This window comes from Vanacampus margaritifer, chromosome 3, assembly GCF_051991255.1.
Source record: "Vanacampus margaritifer isolate UIUO_Vmar chromosome 3, RoL_Vmar_1.0, whole genome shotgun sequence".
In the NCBI taxonomy this organism is placed as follows: domain Eukaryota; kingdom Metazoa; phylum Chordata; class Actinopteri; order Syngnathiformes; family Syngnathidae; genus Vanacampus; species Vanacampus margaritifer.
This window is the reverse complement of record NC_135434.1, coordinates 24,538,181-24,554,948: the sequence shown is the minus strand read 5'-3', so window position 1 is coordinate 24,554,948 and position 16,768 is coordinate 24,538,181. Positions and strand designations below refer to the sequence as shown.

General features: G+C 39.3%; 1 protein-coding gene across 3 annotated transcripts in view; it reads right to left on the bottom strand.

Annotated features, from left to right (window-relative positions):
• Nucleotides 1-549: 549 nt before the first annotated feature.
• Nucleotides 550-16,768, bottom strand: part of golga1 (golgin A1) — a 31,100-nt gene continuing 14,881 nt past the window's right edge. For all 3 annotated transcript variants that reach the window (XM_077561863.1, XM_077561864.1, XM_077561865.1), the window contains 18 exons: nucleotides 15,545-15,673; nucleotides 14,246-14,415; nucleotides 12,718-12,829; nucleotides 12,552-12,635; nucleotides 12,271-12,396; nucleotides 12,081-12,176; nucleotides 9,418-9,513; nucleotides 8,904-8,999; nucleotides 7,973-8,113; nucleotides 5,996-6,070; nucleotides 5,805-5,894; nucleotides 5,606-5,708; nucleotides 4,197-4,357; nucleotides 3,890-4,048; nucleotides 3,621-3,680; nucleotides 1,844-2,068; nucleotides 1,666-1,752; nucleotides 550-1,421 (listed from right to left, as the gene is read on the bottom strand). In XM_077561863.1, the coding sequence (XP_077417989.1) occupies nucleotides 1,341-1,421; nucleotides 1,666-1,752; nucleotides 1,844-2,068; nucleotides 3,621-3,680; nucleotides 3,890-4,048; nucleotides 4,197-4,357; nucleotides 5,606-5,708; nucleotides 5,805-5,894; nucleotides 5,996-6,070; nucleotides 7,973-8,113; nucleotides 8,904-8,999; nucleotides 9,418-9,513; nucleotides 12,081-12,176; nucleotides 12,271-12,396; nucleotides 12,552-12,635; nucleotides 12,718-12,829; nucleotides 14,246-14,415; nucleotides 15,545-15,673 (2,091 nt within the window). In that variant the 3' untranslated portion in view covers nucleotides 550-1,340. The remainder of the gene's footprint in view (nucleotides 1,422-1,665; nucleotides 1,753-1,843; nucleotides 2,069-3,620; nucleotides 3,681-3,889; nucleotides 4,049-4,196; nucleotides 4,358-5,605; nucleotides 5,709-5,804; nucleotides 5,895-5,995; nucleotides 6,071-7,972; nucleotides 8,114-8,903; nucleotides 9,000-9,417; nucleotides 9,514-12,080; nucleotides 12,177-12,270; nucleotides 12,397-12,551; nucleotides 12,636-12,717; nucleotides 12,830-14,245; nucleotides 14,416-15,544; nucleotides 15,674-16,768) is intronic.

Sequence of the window (16,768 nt, the reverse complement as noted above, 5' to 3'; positions counted from 1 at the left end):
ATGAGCAAACTGCTCCAGTTGTCTCAGATTTGAAGGAAGCTTTCTCTAGATGGCATGCTTCAGCCAGATGTTCAATAGGATTCAGGGCTTACACACACAGCGGTTTGCAGTCGAGTGTGAAGCGGTTGAGATGAGAATCAGCACCTCCAAATCCAAGACCATGGTCCTCAGTTAGAAAAGGGTGTTGTGCCCTCTGCAGGTCAGGGATGAGATCCTGCCCCAATCGGGGGAGTTCAAGAATCTTGGGTTTTGTTCACGATTGAGGGAAGAATGGAACGGGAGATCAACAGGAAGATGGGTGCAGTGTCTGCAGTAACTGTGTATCGGTCTGTCACGATGAAGAAAGCTTACCAGGTCGATCTACAATCCTGCTCTCACCTATGGTCACAAGCTGGGGTTCATGAGTGAAAGAAAAAGATCCCAGATACAAGTGACTGAAATTAGTTTTCTTCGGAAGGTGTCTGGGCTGTCCCTTCAAGATAGGGTGAGAAGCTCAGTGGCCCGAGAGAAGCTCAGAATAGAAGCCTACTTCTCCTCTGCACTATACTATATAATTCATCCAATCATTTATTGTAAAAAGTATGTCCTTTAATCATCATGAAATTTAATTTATTTGAATGGCTTACAAAAAAAAACGTTAAAAAGCTTAGGTTAGTTCATGGATTTTCATTGAGATTGATTGTCTGGCAATCAAGCCAGGGTCTACCCTTCTTCTTGCACAAAGTCAAAAACAACAATAACAACTAAATAAAATAATGGAATGTTGTAATGACTGACTTTTGATATTTTAGGGTGGAATATCTTGACTCTTGATTGCTCATAAAATTAGGGTAATTTCATTTAGAAACCTTTTTTGACAGTATATTAAAATGATATGTAGGCCTATTTAGGAATTGAGACAAATACTTAAAAGAGCTACAAAGATCAATCAGGAAAACGAGACTTCGTCGGCTACATCTGAGAAAGGCAGTTCCCTTCACGCCAAGTAGGTCCAATAGGTGTGTCGTGTAAGTGAAAACATATGGGACCACTCCACTTACAGTGTAAATGTGTCTTTAACAATGTCACTGGCTTCGGCCTTCATAATGACATTTTTAAAATCAATATTACAAAATAAAATAGAAAATCCATGCAGCCCTTCGTCGGAAAACATTAAACAAACCAAAACAAACAACAGTAGTCCTTTGTCCCACACAACCGGGGATAGTGTCAGCAGGATACTGCTTAAAGTTTTGGAGCTAGCTTCCAACTAAATGTGTGGAACGACACAAGGGGGACTGATTTTGTCCTGATGGTGGTCCTCCTATTTCTGTCTCTCAGATCACATTCCTAGTAGTTCATCAGATCCAGTGGGTCGAAGAGCCTGAGACTGAAGGCCGGATAATTCCCTTTGGAGAGGGCTTGGAGCCAAACCAGGACATCTAAAAAAGCAAATGAGAAAGTAATTAAGATTGAAATAAAAGGAACCCAAATCAGTACAAAAACTTTATCTAGCATTTACTCTTGTACTGGCCTTGTTCAGGAATTGATAAGTGTAAGTAAAAAAAACAACAACCCATCAGTCATTCTTAAATGAAAAAAAAAGTACAATAAATACATTATATTTATTTCCTACTGATCTAAATTTATAAATATAGTTTTTTTATTTTATTATTTAACACTGACTTTGTATTCCAAGGTTTGCTTTAACATGTCCTCTTCCTCGCGGGTGAAGTTCAGTAACACAGACACAGCTCGTATTAGCTGATATGCCTAAAACAAAACACATACATGCATAGTTTCTAAAATCCATATTCTAGCTTTAAATTTGACTAACTATTTAGAAAAAGGACTGATGACTTACCTCAGCCTCTCTGGATGACATAAATTTGAGAACAACATGCTTCAAGTATTCAAAGTTGATTTCTCTTGAGTCATTAAGGTCTGAGGTGTTGGTCACTGTGGTGTTTGGGGTGTAAAAACTTGGACTAGATGTTGGAGGCAATTCTGCACAAACCATTTCTTGTTTTACTACAATGCTTTCTGTGATCTTTTCCTTTGCTTCCTCTTCTGGCTCAGATTTCAGCTTCTATTGTGAGCAAAGAAAGAATACAGAAAATAATTGTCAACAGAAAACTGTAAAGTACTAGGACCAGGTTATGAACAATCAGTATCTTTCTCCCCTGCACTTCAAAATGGTAACGCAAATCACCAATCATGGCTCAGCTTCAGAAAACGCATGAGCCATGATTGGTTGTTACCTGAGCAACTGTGATGTCATTTTCAGTCGACAGCAAGTAGCAAAATGGCTGCCCCCTGAGATGAATACAAATGGATGGGTTTTGCTGCTTATATTGCTCATATTCCACAAACACAATATTAATAAGAATGCCATGGTTAGACTAGTGGGGGATCATACAACATGTTGTAAAGAAACATTTGAGGATGTCTTCCCCTTTGGATTTGCCTTGAAACGGTTCAATGGAGGAACAAGTAAACAGCCGTAAATAAAAACAAACGTCTTACCCAATGACAGCAATGAATATTTTCCAAAGCAAGTTTCTTTCGCCATAGAGCCTCGGCAGCAATGCATGTGAGGATTTTTTTCTACTTCATGTTTGTAATGCCACGCAAATGTCGAGCATAAATATGAAGACTAGGGACACGTTTGGAAATACACTCTGACTCGGAAGACCGTGCACTAAACTGAACGTGCGTATGTTCAGAGAGGCAATGTGCGTTCCGCTCCCATTCATTTACGATTGCACCAGTGTACTGCCAGTACAGTGTCCCCAGTCGGAGCACCTAGTCTGCGCACCGACATGCCATTTTTGGTGCACTCTGAATGGCAAATTCAAGCAATGCAATTCTGAATGGTCGGTAGATACGGTAGTGCAATGAACCAGCTAGATAATCGACGTGTGTACGTGGCGGCCATGTTGGGGAGGTTGGCGTTACCATCAGAGGCAATGCATGGACAATGAAGTTAGGTTTCATCTCGCACACTTCTAACACGATTTTTATGAGGTTTACTTTTTTGTCATAAGCATAAGCTATCAATATATGACATTTGGGAAAAAAAAGGTCATGGTAGTTTTCCAACTGTCCACACACATCAAATGTGCTGATGACTTTGACCTTCCTCGTGTCGTCATAGGCACACAGCTCAAAAGGGGCATGCCGTATCTTCCTGCTCATAATTGTGGGCTCAAGCGTTGACAGCCAAAATTGTTAGCAAGGTCTTTTCGGCACAAAATAATATATCTGAACAATCTATCAAATTACGATGCAGATAATGTTGCAATTTAGAATCATGAATACCAGCGAATTGTAGGAGCACTTAATATATGAGAAGGAGAATTATCTACTGAACGGCGACCACGTATAATGTTCGAGCGCATGTGATTTTTGGAAATTATGGTAATTGCATATACTGTACCTGTGCAAAAAAAAACTGCTAATAAAGAATTTCAAACATTTTCTTACATGGCAATTAGGTGAGTTCAAAGATAAGGTGCATCTTTGAGAATTTTCATTCAAAGCCATTTGTAGCATATTAGACATAGTTAAAGCACTGGACTTTAAATGAGGGTTTCTGTTAAACAACAAAAACAACAACAACAAAGACTACTTTATCTTACCAGTTCTCTTTGCAAGGTTCTTTTTAGTTCTGCCATTCGCTGCTGCAGCTGTTTGATAGTCTGAAAGTCAACCACAATTTTTTTTAAAGATGGTAGTTTCAATTACTCTACATTTGAAAATATCGGCATGTTATTTTCATCACACCTGTTTTAATGGATACACTTGACAAGAGATTTACGTCATTTAAGTCAAGAACTACTGGGCATGTGGCCCCTTTTGAAACTTTAATAAGTAGAGATTACACAATGAGAAGAAAAATGTATCATACCCTGTTCTTGTCACTGAGCTGCTGCTCGAGCTCTTTGTTAACCTTCTGAATGTGATCTAGATCATCCACTGACACGCTGCCATTGTAGTCCTCCGCGCACACAGCAGGGCTGTGAAGCTGCTCTGTCAGGGTCTCTACCTCCACCTCTAAATATGAGATCTGTTAACACACCAACTGTATCTGTAAGCAACTAAATACTGTATATATATTTTTTTACATGGGTTGGGAGTCTGAGGCCATTTTAAGATATGCAGAAATGTGAATTAAGTATCATTAGCCTAACGGACAGGTACCGGTAGGTACTGACCCGAGCCTGACAAGCATCTTGCTGTTGGGTCTGGCTGAGTAGCTCTTCTCTCAGGTGAGCTAGCTGGGAGTCTTTGTCGAGCTCAATCTGCTCCCGTTGGACCCGCAGCTGTTCAAATTCGTCCTGGAGCTGGGCCAGTGATGCCTGCCGACTCTGCAGTTCTGTAACAGGATTTTACACAGTGTATTTCCTTGACAGAAAAAATGTTTCACAATACCGGTGATCATTGTAAACTGAAACCATTATGAGGGACATGAATTCAAGGGGGAAAATATGAATAAATGGGCAAAACAACAGCATGAGAGCATTTACTGGAATGACAATGACCCTTAAAACACGCAGTCTTCACTTCATGTAAGATCATCATCATCATCATCATCATCATCATCGGAGAGAGTGCAGGTAGGCGGTACAATTTCAATGAGCCGCAGAGTTCAAAATGGATGAGCAGTTAATCAATTAAGAAGGATGAACAATAATCATTTTCTATACCAATAACTTATTCCTTTTTCTTTTACATTTTGCTTTTACTGTAGTTTGTGCACATCTGGAGGAAAGAAATGCTTAAAGATGTGTCCTAATAAAAATACGACATCACTGTTATGACAAAAATCAAAAACAGATCTGTTTCTAAAATTGTACATGTATACCGGAATTATCAACAGCTAGTTTTGTATATCTCTTTTTTTCCCCACATTTTCAAGCTCTTTTATTTTCAGCTATGCTATGAATGACATCGTAGTTCTTCTTCTTCATGTAAGTCTTTACTTGTGTGCCACCTAGTGGTCAGACTGAAATAGCACAGGTGAATTAAACGGTGATAAACTGTGAACTTGTTTCGCCACAACTCTGGTAAATGGTAGATATTCCTAAATGTTAATTGAAGCACCACTGTATTCAAAGTATTTTCCTTAAGTATGTTCCTTAAAAAGAAGTTATGCAACCACATATTTTGATTGGGACTTTTTCTGGCCACTGGGTTATTTATGTATTTTTAAAATTAATTTTATCGTGTGTTTTATACAAAATAAACCCTTTATGAATAAATGGGGTAAATATAGAAATTGCCATTCATTTCATGTAACTTTAAGGAAATGTGCTACATTGTGACAAAGGTATTTCTTTAAAATCATCTGTCATTATATTTTGGGGAAATTTTATGCATCAAGAGTACTAGTAGTATTGGCACTTGGTATTGGTATTGACGAGTACTGGAGATGAGCGTTCGTATCGGTCTGAAAATAAGTGGTATTGAACATCCCTACACAAAATCTTAACTATTTTCAATTTAATAAAAAAAAAAAAAATAATCCACTGTGCGTTAATTTAATTTACTTGTAAATATAATTAAAGTAATTAAACACGGAAATGTGATGGTCGTCTTTTGGGTTGAAAGTGTGTGTATGTACCTTCACGTAGTCTTTGGATTTCTTTTTCTCTCATTAATAGCTTCTCATTGACAGTTGACAATTCTTGTTGTAATCTCTCAAGTGATGCGGTCGACACTTCAACCTGAATTCAAACACATAATAACTAACTAACATTCTACATTTCATACAACAAACGTGAAATTGGATTAGGAGAACATGATGAATGATGCCAACAGACCTGTGTTTGTAGTTCTTCTCTCTGCCGCCTGCTTTCTTCTAGAGCTTTGGCAATTTCAGTGCTAACTGTCTGCCTGCCGTCCAATTCCACCTGCATGTAGAATGAGTATTTTCTTTATATTCAAATATTAAGTTCATTTAAAAAATATTACCAATAAGACAATATGCTTTCCAATCATTAGCAGCTTTGACCTTGCACTGTTCCAGCTCTTCCATCTGCTGTCTCAGTTTGACATTTGCCTGATCTCTTTGCTCCATTAGGTCAGACTAGAACAAGAAAAGTGATGACAAAGAATTAGCTTCTTCCTTATCAACGTTCCCATATGATCCATAAAAAAAATGACAGCGCCAAGAACACCAGTACACCTCTGACATCAGAAACATGCTCTATACAGAAACAAATCATCAGCAACAAACGCAGAGAATGGACTATGAATATGCCCACTGATGGGAGACATTTTCGATAGCGAGGACAACTGCTTATATTGAATTTTGCTTCATAGTTGAATAAAATATGTACCTCTATGAGGTGTAAAAATTAGTGCATTAACGAGTTAACATTAAAGGTGTATTGTGGAGTTTAAAAATGTTAAAATAATGTATATGTGTCATGTTTTGGTTCTGTGGGGTCACATGGGTTCACATCACATCTCTCCCAAAAAATATGCATGCATGCTCTACCGATACCCAGATAAGTACAAAGAGCCCTGACTTCTAATCTGTGACTGCGCCTCTCAGCATGCATCTTCCCTTTAGTGTGGAGTGGACGGGGTGAACACTCCACAGTTTCTTGGGGGTGAGGAGGAGTGGAGTGGTGGAGGGTGACGTCCGCTTGTCCCCCGCAGACATTTAGGTGTTACTGCATTCACACCAAAAGCGGGGGAAACTTTTCAGGCGGCGCGATTGCATTGTAGTCAACAGTGGGTGGGGCGGCGCGGAGCATGCGTTTGGAGCGGTTAGGGTTAGGGTTAGGTGGGACGCAGCGAAAATTCGCACATTCGAGTATTTATCAAAGTTGAAAAATGTGAACTTTTTTCACGTTTCGCCTTGTGGCAGGCAATCAGCTTCAAGTATGAGCTACGTCACACAGCGTCCTGTCTGTTGTCACCTTCAGTGTTTAGCATCCATTAGCATATGCTTTTTAGCACAACTAGATTGCCACTAAAAAAGCGGAAGTGCTAAAACACGAACCTAAAAAAAAAAGGCGATGCTAGAGAAAATAGTGCTTCGATTATATAGTCCCAGGAAAGAAGAGGAAATACACTGTGATGCTCTTTTGTTGACTCACTAAAGTGCTCTAGAGTAGTTGTTCACCAAGTGACACGCCGCCTCCTCTCCGTTGTGCGCAAATGCATGAATGAGCGGTATGCGTTCCAAAAAAACTCTACGGGGTGAAACGCTAACGAAGGAAGCGAGGTGGAACGATTCCCCCGCTTTTGGTGTGAACGTACCATTAGTTTACTATGAAACAATTGGGATGAAAAACAAAAAAACAAACAAGAGGCCGGCTTCGAGCACAGCCCGAACACAAGCTCAGACTACAAAAAAACTGAAAAACAGAGTTTTTTCGAGCGCACGTGCACCATATATGAGCTTGACACAGAGGCTGCAGTTACACTTTAGGCCAGAGGTAGCAGTTGTGAGCAAAAAAGTGACAAACTCCACAAAGCACCATTTCTTAAACAACGATGTAGCAGATACACCCACGTGGGATATGAAATTCCTGTGTTTCTACACAAATGGCTTAAATAAAGCAACCTTGAATCTTGATGCATAGCACCCCTCACCCCCAAACAAAAATTTATTCTGAACAGTCATCTAGTTATGACTGATGGGCATAAACTTTGTAAAACGTCCGCATACTTCATATGTTAATGAAATGTTAAATGACCTTCCAGCTTTACTTTTCAGTCCAGATGCTATAAAACTGCCAATTTAAAAACAATGTAAAGAAAAATTTGTAGCAGTCAGTGAATGCTTGCTGGTCCACGAAACCATGAACTTAAAGTATTAACTGCATTAAAGCATCTCTTATTTGCTGTATGGTGCTTTGGAGGAGGTTACGGTTCTGAAACTGGAAAAGATAGAGACGTATTTCAGCAACGCTGGAGACTAAAGTATGTAAAAAGTGCCCATTGACAATCCAACCCAGAATTTTGAAGAGCCTACCATTGTGTCTTGCATTGCATGCTTGTCTGTTTGTAAAGCAGTTATAGTCTCTTCCAGTCTGTTTTGCTTCTCTAGACTGTGCTGCTTCAACAAACACAACTGCTGATCCAAAAACGCTTTCTCTGCACTCCATTCTCTTTGCTGAAAAACAAAATGCATCACTTGATTAATATATTGTTTTTGTAAAATGACTAAAACAAGAGGTGAATGTATAGGTATATTTAGGTTTCTTTTTGTTACAGACAGAAAAACTTTTTTAATCCAGTAGAGAGGAAAAAAGATCCAGTTTCGGCTGTCGCTTCAGCCTCAAAGGTCACACAAGGAAGTTGAAGTGACAGCCGAAACTGTCAGCAAGGTAAATTGATTTTTTCCCCTCTTTACTGGAAAAAAGTACTTTTGTCTGAAAAAACAACAACTTCAAACTCATTAAAAAAGTAAACAAGATGAACGCCATAGCGCTATTTATACGTATCTTCATTCATTATTCATATTCATTCATTATACGTGCCGCTTATCCTCACTCGGGACGCGGATGTGCTGGAGCCTATCCCCGCTGACTTCAAAAGAGAGGCGGGTACATCCTGAACTGGTTGCCAGCCAATTGCAGGGCACATGTAGACAAACAACCAGTCACACTCACATTCACACTTAATGACAATTTAGAGTATCAAATTAACCTACCATCTATGTTTTTGGAATGTGAGATGAATCCGTAATACCAGAAGAAAACCCATGTAGGAAGGGGGAGAATGTGCAAACTCAACACAGGAAGACCTGAGCCCTGATTCGAACCCAGGATCTCTGACGTGATGTGTGATGTGATCTGATGTGCTGACCACTCGAACACCGTACCGCCGATATTAATTAATTTCACTGACTTACAAAATTAAACTCAGAATAAAACATTCTTGACCATTGAATGGGAACTAACCAATTTTTCTGTTTGCTGTTCTTTCACTTCAATCTGCTGCTGTGCACTCTTAAGGCGATCACAACTTGCTTGAACCTGCTGCTCCAGGGTTGCGATCTGAAAAAGAAATCAGCACAATAATACAACAGAATGAAAGCTTTAACAGCACATATACAGTATAGCAGTTCAAAAGAATGAACATTTCTAAGGTTTCTAGCTGAGCTGGACGTTTTCTTGCCTTCATTTTCTTAAAGCAAGCTGATGACTCATGACAACTTTAAATGCCAGATTTCACCACGATTTTAAACTAAAATGTACAAGACTTTTCATAACTTATGGAAATCCTAATTCCAGCAGGTGCCACTAACAGTGTGTATTCATTCACTGTGATGGGTCAAACGTTGAGGTAGAATTTCATGTATGTGTGTACATACAAAAAAGATTATTCTATCTTTCATCGGGTTATCAGTACACCATTCAACTAAAGGGAAACTCTACGTCATCTTGGTTATCTTTTGTGGATGTCCTTGCTCACTTGTGTGTCTGTTCTGTCTCGGTAGGACCTTGAGGATTCATCTTTATGCCGGAGAAGTGTCTGGAGCTCTGTAATGCTGCACGTCATTTTGGATACCTTAGGTCAGACAGACAAAAACATTCAGTGAGCTAGAGAAGACCTTGTGCTAGAACTTTGATGATTGCTAAGCCAAAATTGCTTTATCCACCTATGGGATAGCAAAGTTCTGACTATTTTATCATATACATATAAAATTTAAAAAAAGATGTGTTCTCTATCATTAATTATTAATTTCAATGCAGATGATGGTAAGCGGTTCGGGAAATGGATGGATGGCTTAGTGACATATACTGCTGCCTTTCATGCAAACAGTGTGGGTTAGATTTCCAGCCAGTGCTGAAATACTCAGGCATTGCCAGTGGCTGCCAAATCCCATACAAAAATCATGCACGTGACTGGCTGTGGCAACCCAAGATGCATAGGATAACCCAAAGTCACAACAATTACATTTATTGGGGAGATTAATTTAAAAGGTCCTCATGCACTTCAAAACAAACCGTCCATAAACCATATGAAAGGTTGAATCCCTTTATATTGTTTTTAAGTCAGCGACAATAATGTCTTTTTCACTTTTGTTTGTGGCATTGCAGTGGTGACAAAAAATTGAAAAAAAAACATTTTTGTTAAAGCTGCTGTCTGTAACAATTTGGCTCAAAATATCTATCCAATAGCCTTTTTATTTGACCATTCATGACTGAAACATCTTCTAATTAGTAGATTAACACCTTAGCTGTTTACAACAGGTACTCCTGCAAGTCTCTGGCCAGTAGTTTTCAGACTGGATTCGGGTTAAAATTTCCCGCCGTCGGTCTGCGGATGTGACGTCATGTGCGCGTTGTGTACGTGAAGAAGGGTGTGTGCAGTTTTATTTTTTTGTCAACAGCAATTTGAAATAGTATTTTCTGCCTTCAGGAGCTTTAATGAAATAAAAACTAATATTCTTAAAAAAATATATATATAAATTAAACTACATCTTACGCTAAAACTAACTAAAAGTAACTATAATTAGAGTGAACATGTCTTTTGTTTTTGTGTTGGTCAATTAATATCATACATGAGCTTTCGATTTGATTTTAAATGTATTTATTTCGGTATTGCTGTATGTCCATTCAGAAGAAAGAAGGTCGTTTGAGAATTATAGTTTACTTTAAAGCTGATTTGTGTAAGAAATAGAATTTCGAAACACTACCTCCCTGTTTTGCCGAAAGAAAAAAAAACTGCACACTTCCTTCTTCACGTGCACGCTGTGCACACTCGTACAAGCCCAACTTTATTAATGAAGACGCAACACAGAGCATACTTGCCAACTCTCCCGTTTCATGTGGGAGACTCCCAAATTCATCAGCTTCCGATCAGTCATTTCTCATGCTAATCTCCCGATTTTGCAGTGAAGTAAACAGTTTACAATGTGGGGAATATTTGGCACAGTATCTGGCAACACTGGCCTGCTTGCACGAAAAGCAGCCGGTTAGGAGACTCCCGCTGGAGGCAGTGACAGTAAAGAAACCTTGAGACGAGCACAAGGCACCTTCCCAGTTCACTTGGAGTGGGGGCCGTGGGGCAACTAACTTGGAATATTTCAAGCTCCAGAGTTAGAATGGAGCATGCATAAAAACAGGATGGATAAAGAACACCTCTTGTTGCTACAGCTAAGCCACGGACCGAGCACAAGCCACTGGTAGCCTGCCCGGAGATCCAGTGGATGTCGGCGGGCATGAATAAAAGGGAGGCAAAGCAGAACACACCTTCCTGGTTACCCATAACACATCCAAGAATCTACCGGGAAAGCTGTTAGGGTCTGGAGGGCAGGGGACTGCAGCACGCCAGTGTTACACCGGATGGATAGTGAAAGAGACGACCAGACACCATTGAGAATTTTGTGAACAGCCATTTCGGGCCGGTGTCCAGCACCCGTGCGCAGTTCCCACGGTGACAAACGATGAATAGAAAATGCTGGCCAGTCGCCCTATGCTCTCCACGCCACCTCACCACCCCCGTCTACGAATTAATGTTTGTCGCCCAACTACCACCCCAAGCACGCAGATGGAAAAAATAAATCTCCCAATTTTTCACAACACAAAGTTGGCAAGTATGGCACAGAGGCTGGAATCATCACAACAAATTATCTATGTTTGGAGACGTAAGAAATGTTTTATACAGCCATGAATGTGCAGCTCTCGGCATTATAGCATTCACATTCCGCTAGCATGCTGTAGCTACAATTGGCTACAATCGCCACAGAGGAAAACAAGCCAACATTTAGCCTGATTGGAACGACACAAGAACGCGCATGACATCACAGCCGCAGTCAGAGGGTGGGAAATTCAAACCCAAATCCTGTCTGAAAACTATTGGCCAGAGGCTAGAAGGAGTACCCATTGTGAATAGTTAAGGTGTTAATCTGCTAATTACAAGATGTTTGAGTCATAAATTGGCAAATAAAAATGTTATTGTAAAGAAATTTTGGGCAAATTCCAACATAGAGCAGCTTTAATTTATTACGCAAAACTTAGCAATCTTTTTATTTTGCACTCAAACACTCCAGATATAAAATAAAGTAGCATAGTTTTAACGTGAACAACAAACAGTTGTATAAATCAGAGGTCATAGAGTTTCGTGAAAACCTGTGCCTCCAAGGAGCTGACTGTATCAGCATGCTTTGTCCGAAATTCTAGTAGTTCTGTTCTGGTCTCTTCCAGTCTTTGCTCGAGACTAGACCTCTGCATAGCAAAACAACAAATAATCACTAGGCTTCCCCAGACAGATCGATAAACTTCATTAATACTGTGAGGGAAATTAAGCTTTTTAATTCACCTCCTGGAGAAGCTCAAGCAGATAGTCGTCCTGGCTCAGGTTTCCTTGCAATTGCCTCTCTAAAGAGTTCACTTTCTTCTGAAGGTCCCCCAACACACGCTCCTTGTCCTCCTCACTAACAGCAGCCTAATGAATTCAAGAAATCATCTTCAAATTTACAACATAAATTCTTAAATTTGGTCTATTGAATTAAATGCTTTTGCATCAAAAGCTAAATAATACATCATATATTTCTGTAATGACCCACAGTTGTTTAACAAGCAAATTAGTTTTTCTTTGACCTTTTGTTGTTTCAACTTTAGGGCATTGTGTTCAGTCTGAAGATCCTGGAGGGAGCTCTCTGAAAAGGACACCATACTCTGTGACTGAAAGAAAAATCACGTATTGGGGTAGGATACTCATAATAAATAACAGATAAAATGACAAAAGACATTCATTCACACTGACCTTCTGCAAGTCTTCTGAGACCTGTTGGACGGCTAACTGTAGCTTCTGGTTTTGTCCCTCCAACTCACCAATTTTCTTATCTGCCTCTTCTCTGAGTAGCAGCAGTTCCTCTCTGCACAAATGCAGTTTTGTTACAACATACTAGGATTTCCGATTCAAATGGATTCTTGTTCGACAAAAAAACGTTGTGAATCTGAAAATTGCTTTTGAGTTAAAAGATGCGAGTTCATCGAATTCAACCAAATCCTTCCACTTTACAATATATTGAGGTATGTATAGAATTGTATTTTATTCAAGAGAATGGCCACATTTACAGAACTGACAAGTTAATTTTCATATGCATGTAAAATAACAACTCATTCAAACTGAGCCGAACCATATCGACTCATAATCCCACTGAATCAAACCAAATCGAATTGTTCCATTTTAAGATTAAGCCGTTCTTTAATTCTATCACACCCCATGTATCGAGATATGTATTAAATTGTCTTTTGTTAGAGTGATACACCTGCAACATACAGTACATATCCAAACCAATGTTTATGATTCAAATACTCTTTTATTCAGACAAGGAATTACTTTTTGAAATCTCCAAATCTGTACATTGTTTCGTGTTAATAATGATAATTCAAATTTATTGATTATTCAGTTCTCACTCTGCTATATATTTATTGTTGAATAACACCACAGTAGACTGTAGTGACTTCCCAAACAATTTTTGTAAATTCTGGTAAGAGTTGCAAAATGCATATGGCAAAAGTTTTGAGACTTTTGATTCAGCAATTTTTTACATTTATAAGATTCTGTATTTAAAGTAGGATTTCAAATGATTTAATTAGGCCCGACTCTATTTTTGAAGGCAGACTTAAGCTATGTTCACAGTGCAGGTCTTAATGCTTAATTCCAATTTTTGGGTGAAATCCAATTTTTTTTGAGTAAGCGTTCACATTACCTATTAATTGCGAACTAATTTTGGTCTGCTGTGTGGACGTAATGCATCCCCAAAGTGACCCCCATGCGCAGAAGATACAACGTCACTCACAACGCTGTGTTTGCGGAAGTAAATACGTATGGTCCAGCGTGTCAGAGGCACGGACTTTTATAAGTCCGTTGTCTGGGCTCATATTTTCCCCATTTCATATCTACAGAAGAGTGATGCGGGAGGAGGTAGAAATATTTTGTGAAAATGAGGCGAGCCTGTTCTAGCGACTCATTTCACGGGGACATCTCCTTTAGAAATAAAGTATTGTTGCATATTGATATCTATCTTTCTATCTGCTTCCTAATTACTTCCTAAATAATCATTAACATGATAAATTACTTCAAATACGACTATCATCAATTATTAATAATAATTAATTAGTACTCAAGAAGCAGCTCTCAGTTTCAAAAAGGTTGGTGACCCCTGACTTAGCTCATCATATTAAAGACTACACCCTGAATTGTCGTGTGAACTACTACACTCCTTATGGTAAATTCCTGAGCAAAAACAAACAAGTGAAGGTTAAAATAAAAATGTGCCATTTACCGTTCAATTTTCAGCTCAGTTGTGAATCTGGAGCTCTCTTCAAGTTGCTTTTGTAAAGCTTGAAGTTTCCCCTGAGTTTCGGAAAGCCTTTGCTTCGCTGAATGAAGTTCATCCTCCTGCTGCTGAAGGTCCCGCTCACGCTGGCCCAGCTGTTCTTCCTTTCTCAGCAACTGATGGACACAGCGGACTATCACAAACAAGCAATCCTTAGGTTTAAGCCCAAGCTAACTACAAAGTTTAAACTTGCAATAAAAAATCAATAAATAAATCCACAATCTTAGGTTTATGACCCTGCTAACTATAAAGATGGAGCTTGCATTGAAAAGAATGGAGGGAAAAAAAGGGAAAAAGTGAGGACTGTTTCTCATTTGTTAAAATAGTCATTATGACATGAATGATAAATACGATCTGCGGGGGGATGAGGCGTTGCTGGCCTCATCTTATGCTTCTAAACTGCAAGAAATGACTGCGCTCGAAGAAAAATCCCCAATCACAGACAGAAGGCTCGATTTACAAGATCTCAATCATTTGTCCTGGTCTTGCTGGCACACTCACAGCGGGCATAACCCCATGTCCTCGTGCTGACCTTCTACCTTGTTACCCCAGAAGAGACACTTATTTCTAAGGGAGCGTTACTGTAACACTTAACATGTTTTTGTTTTGGGGGGTTTTTTGCTCACAGTTGTGAGCTCACTATGAGTGTGACTGCAAGTGCACAAAAAATGATAAGCATTTTCTCTCTGATTGGTTATGTTTCCTCAGGTGTGGTTTCTTGCAAATCAACTTAAAGGCACAAGGAACTGCTGATTTAATCACATAGTTATCATGTACTACCGATAGGTCGTGACATGGCAGTTTCGACAAAGACAGTATGACCAAAAGTATTTTCCTTTTAAATTGGCTGGGGAAATTTACAGCTGGGGAAAAAACACAAATCAACCAAGTTGAATAAGTCGAGCACAAAAACAAGTAGACATAAACTTCTTGCACAGAGGCGTCGTCTGCACCATGTAGCCATCCACACAGACATTTTCAATCTGCATAAACCCCCATTCTTCTGTATTTAAACTACCCATGCCATTTTCAGTGTATTATAGTTGCATCCTCTATTGGTGGAAAGTTGATACTGCAATCAATGACATCTAATAAATGATATGTTTGACACAAATCCATCTGATGACTAGATGGACTAGTCGACAGGATAATCGGTTCTAAAAATATTCAATAGTGACTGCTCTATCCCCCTTTAAGTCCTAATAGGTTGGGGAGTATCAGTATTTTATACAAACAAAAACGTACCATGTGTTTAACTTTAGCAAGTTCCTGTTGCTGGAAGCCGTCCAGTTCATCCATATCGTCCCTTTTCTGGAAGAGTGTCAAGCTTTGCTCCATCATCTCATCCACTCTTGCTGATAAGGCAGTCTTTTCCTAAATGAATACACGCAGTTTGAGTTTTGTCATTTTGGAAATGATCAAGTGAAGTAAAATGACAAAATACAATGTTCCCTCACTACATCACTTTTGGGTTATCGCGGCTTCACGACCATAACTGCAGGTTTACCTCGATACTTTGCGGGTTTCCTAAATCTAGATCTACAAGGTACATGAATCCACCAGGATCGTGCCTTTGGCTGCAATGTGATGCGGGATAAAAGGTAAGCCATTTTTAGACACAACGGTAAAAAGAAAAGCTTTAACGTAGTCAACAGCCACCACTGTCACCACATCAACGTCCTCGTCCGCTGCCTTGGTGATGAGCGTGCTCCGCTCGTTACCTTTAACTGCCCACACTGGGCTCCTTATCTTGTGGCACTGTGACTAAACAGTTTATTTCTGAACACACGCACGTGCGGCATTGGGCAGGTTACCCTAAAAAAATATATTTTTTTATAAATACAAATGACTTCTACTAAAAGTACACAACACACAGTCATGGTTCCATGAAACAAAAATCACACATAACCACAACACATCCGCAAGGAACACGCAGGACCAATTCCAAGTAAACAGCAAAGTTTTGCCGAGTTTAAGATAATGCATTTTTCATGCACTGTTTTGCATTTAGTGGCTAAAAGCCAATCAGAGCGATTGTCACAGACACCACACTTTGCATAAAAAGCAAAATGACACAAAAATCTCTTAATACTTTATAATTGTAATCACTGCTTTTCGCGGGAGGAATTCGAATCAGTGTAACCAGTCGACAGTGACATACATACATACATACATAAATGTTTTCGGAATTATGTTTCTATCTGCTTCAGGAGCTGAGATATAAATTGATCAATAAGATTGTTGAATTTCCAGGAAAACTTTGGGGGGGTGACTTTAAATTCACCTATAGGTTTTAGAGACAAGTTTTGCCAGACACTTTAGGCCCTAATGGGTTAAAGTAAATGTCAGTGCTATCACCCTTGCTACGATGTTGCAATGTGACAGAATACACTTTAAGTTGTAGCGCGTTGTTGCAATGTGACCAAAAGCTTGACTTTGCAGCACTATTAACTTAGCGCAGTTCCACCA